General features: G+C 41.5%; 1 protein-coding gene across 1 annotated transcript in view; it reads right to left on the bottom strand.

Annotated features, from left to right (window-relative positions):
- Positions 1 to 3,382, bottom strand: part of PELI2 (pellino E3 ubiquitin protein ligase family member 2) — a 123,745-nt gene that overhangs the window by 8,150 nt on the left and 112,213 nt on the right. Inside the window, exon 6 of the mRNA XM_015566524.1 lies at positions 2,189 to 2,377. Within this exon, the coding sequence (XP_015422010.1) occupies positions 2,189 to 2,377 (189 nt within the window). The remainder of the gene's footprint in view (positions 1 to 2,188; positions 2,378 to 3,382) is intronic.

Below are 3,382 nucleotides of genomic sequence, written 5' to 3' on the forward strand. Positions count from 1 at the left end.
TGGGAGGAGGTCCAAATTGTCTCTCTGCAGCTCTTTTTGCATAGCTGGTTACATTCAGTTTGAATTTTGCAAAGTAAGACAATCACTTACAGGTATTTATCTTTTTTTTTCTTTTTTGACATCTTTATGGGCTCAGAATGCTCCAGTCTCTTTTGCATCTGCACACTCTCCACCTCCACCTCCAATTACAGCACCAGCTGACGGCACTAACAATAAGGCCCATGATTGGAGAAAGTCTGTTTGACAAGGTATAGGCAGCTATGCACCTGCAAGGCTCCTCCTTGTGTGACTTCTGTGTATAAGACACCCCTTCATTTTCAGTCTAACAATTTTAGAAAAAGTATCTTATACATGGAAAAATACAGTGACCTCTCTACTCCACACCTTCCTCACCCATAAAAGGGGGACATTTCCACTTCCCTGACAAGGCTGCTGTGAAGATTAAATTAGGAGCTAATGATGTCTCTGAAATGTTAATGCAATGCCTGCACCCAGCAATCTTTCATTGACTTCTCACTGTTGCTGTTAGAATGAGTAATAACTAGGATGGCCAACATAGGTCAGTGTTGTATAACACTATCTGGTGATCAGAGACAAGAAGTTATTTGGAAAAACTGCTGTCACATTTTCTTCCCTATTTATAATCTCTTTTAAAGCGTTTAGACAAAGTTTATTGAATTTGCTTGGCCTCTCTTAACAAACACTTCTCATATTTACTCAGCCATGATGCTCCAAGACTGGGCTTTACCATCAAAGCAGTTGTACCTGTAGCTGAGTGATGGTATAAAAATAGAAACTTAAAAAATTCCCTGATAATGAATAGCAAGGAGAGAAAAGCCAGGTTAGTAACTACCCCCCCGCCCCCCGCCCAATCTTCGTTTTCCAGTTTAAAAATATTTGGTTATCATCTTTCTCTCTGAAAAATGCTGGATCATTGCTATATTTCTCTATGGGAATTTTGAAGAAAGCATTTATTCTCTCTTGTTCTAGCTTCTAACTAACAATTAATTGAAAGTACTGAAGTGAAAAATTTATTGAGAACCTTTAGATGATTGGATAAGAAAGCTGTGATACATTACACAATGGAATACTACCAGGCTATAAAAAAAAAGAAGAAGAAGAAATTCTTACCTTTTGCAACAGCATGGATGGACCTGGAAATTATTATGCTAAGTGAAGCAAGGCATTCAGAGAGAGACAAATGCCATACGATCTCATATGTGGACTCTAATCAACAAAATACTTAACAAACAAAATAGAAACAGAAGCATAGATACACAGAGCAGACTGACATTTGTCAGAGAAAAGAAGGTTTGGGGCGCTGGGTGATAACAGCTGAAGGGATTAAGTAAAACATACATACATATACATTTACATATATACATATACACATATACATACATATCAGTGCATGAAACTTGTGCATGGGGTGGGGGAGGTGTTCCCTCAGCCCAGCCTGCACCTTCTCCCATCGGGTACCCCTTGGGGGATGTCCAACCGCCAGATGATCAGCGCACGATGCAGTGTGATCTTTTATTAAGTTTTACACTTGAAACCAATGTCACCCGAATAAATTCAATTTAAAAAACCTTATACGCTGTGCCTCATAGCTGTGGCAAGATCAGAAACCCAAAGCTTCTCCTTCAAGGTATTACAATCATTCTCCATAGAAGAAAGGGTTAAAGAACCAACTGCTTTGGGCATTTGGGGTAAGTAATAATAGTTCTAGGAAAATATTAGCATGCCAAGTCAATGCACATATGACTTATTTCAAATAAAAAGCTATAACTACGGTTCTGGTGAGTTATATAGGGAATTATGTATTAATTTCTTATTACAAACTCAAAAAAAGCTAATTATCTTTTAGTTCCAGAAGGTCTAGTAAATAATTCTGTAAATCAAAATTTTTACTAATTAGTCTTACTGTTTAAGTTTTTTTTCCAAGTTAGTAAAGTTTTACACTAAAAATAAGTTTATTCTTAGTGAATTTAAGTGGAATTTTGTGGTGAAGGATATAATAAATGATTATGCTTTTAAGGTTGGATGGGGCTGTAGAATTCTCAGCCTCCTGGGCCAGTGGTACCCAGCACGTGTACCTGTACAAAGTTGAATTTCGGGGTGGAAAACGACAGTCCTCGAGTTAGGTTTCTGTAGCCAGTTGCATTTTTTCATAGTGAAGTCTACTCACCAGCTTTCCCCTCTGCTGGGCTGACCTGGTTTCTCGCAAGGTGTACACATCTCCGCAGACGGAGATCTCGCGCCAGACCCCAGGCTGGGACTCCTCAGTGAAGCCCCCTCTGGGATGCATCACCAGGACCCCATTTGTAGTGAGCCCGTCCATGTGGCCATCGGGGTTTTTCCATTTTGCTGCCTTTTCCTGGAGAATAGAGAAAGCATGCTAAATGAAGGGATTCCAGAATCTCTTTAAAATATTGGGTAGGTGCGGAGGGGATGGAAGTGGTGAATTTTCGATTTAAAGCGAATCAGGATAAAATATCCAGTTAGCCCAACAATATGGAAGAAGTGGTAAAATGGATGAATAATTTCTCTGCAGAGACACATTATATTTATCTCAGGAGCTAAAAAACAAACAACCTGAAGCCTGGGCCTCTCCCTCACAGATTTTTTTTCACAACCCACCCTCCTCCCTCCAGTGATTCCAGAATCTTCTGTGTATTTGTGCAGTGCTTTCATCTCATCATCGAAAGATGTGTTGTATGAATCATTATCAGGGAAATGAACAGAGGAGGGAAAAACATTTCTATTAAACATACAAAATTTCAACAAATGTGAAGCCAACAATTTGCGGCCACTGTGTTTTCATGAATCAGTGCAGAGGATGTGGGTGGAAGGCTCAGCAGCTTGTTGTGATGGCAGGACAGACACCTGGACACCTGTGCTGCAGGGATTTGGCTCCTCTCTCTTGAGGCGGATATGGCTCACATGACTCGGGAAAATCCTGAGTACATTAAGCCAGATCTGATGACTCCAGCCCCTTGCTAATGGCTGAGTTAGGGGTGGGCATGTGGCGGATCTGGCCAATGGGACCTGACTGAGTCTTCTGGGAGGCTGCCTGGAAAAATTTCTGGTAAAAGAGACAAGAGACAAGGGATAAACTGCCTCTGCCGCCTCTTCTTCGGCCAGAAGCTGCCGTGCGCAGGGGTGTGTGGTAGTGCCGCAGCATCTCTCACCCATGGGAAGACCTCGCCCAGAAGCTAAGTGCCCAGAGGGAGAGGGCAAGACAGAAAGACACTGGTTCCTGGGATGTCACAGAACCGCTGAGGCAAGCAACCCTGCAGTTGGCCTTGCTTGGCATTCCCTGTAATGTGGGATAATACAATTTTGTTATGGGTTAGGCCATTTTGAGTGTTTTTATTTTCCC

This window comes from Myotis davidii, unplaced genomic scaffold (genome assembly GCF_000327345.1).
Source record: "Myotis davidii unplaced genomic scaffold, ASM32734v1 scaffold281, whole genome shotgun sequence".
In the NCBI taxonomy this organism is placed as follows: Eukaryota; Metazoa; Chordata; class Mammalia; order Chiroptera; family Vespertilionidae; genus Myotis; species Myotis davidii.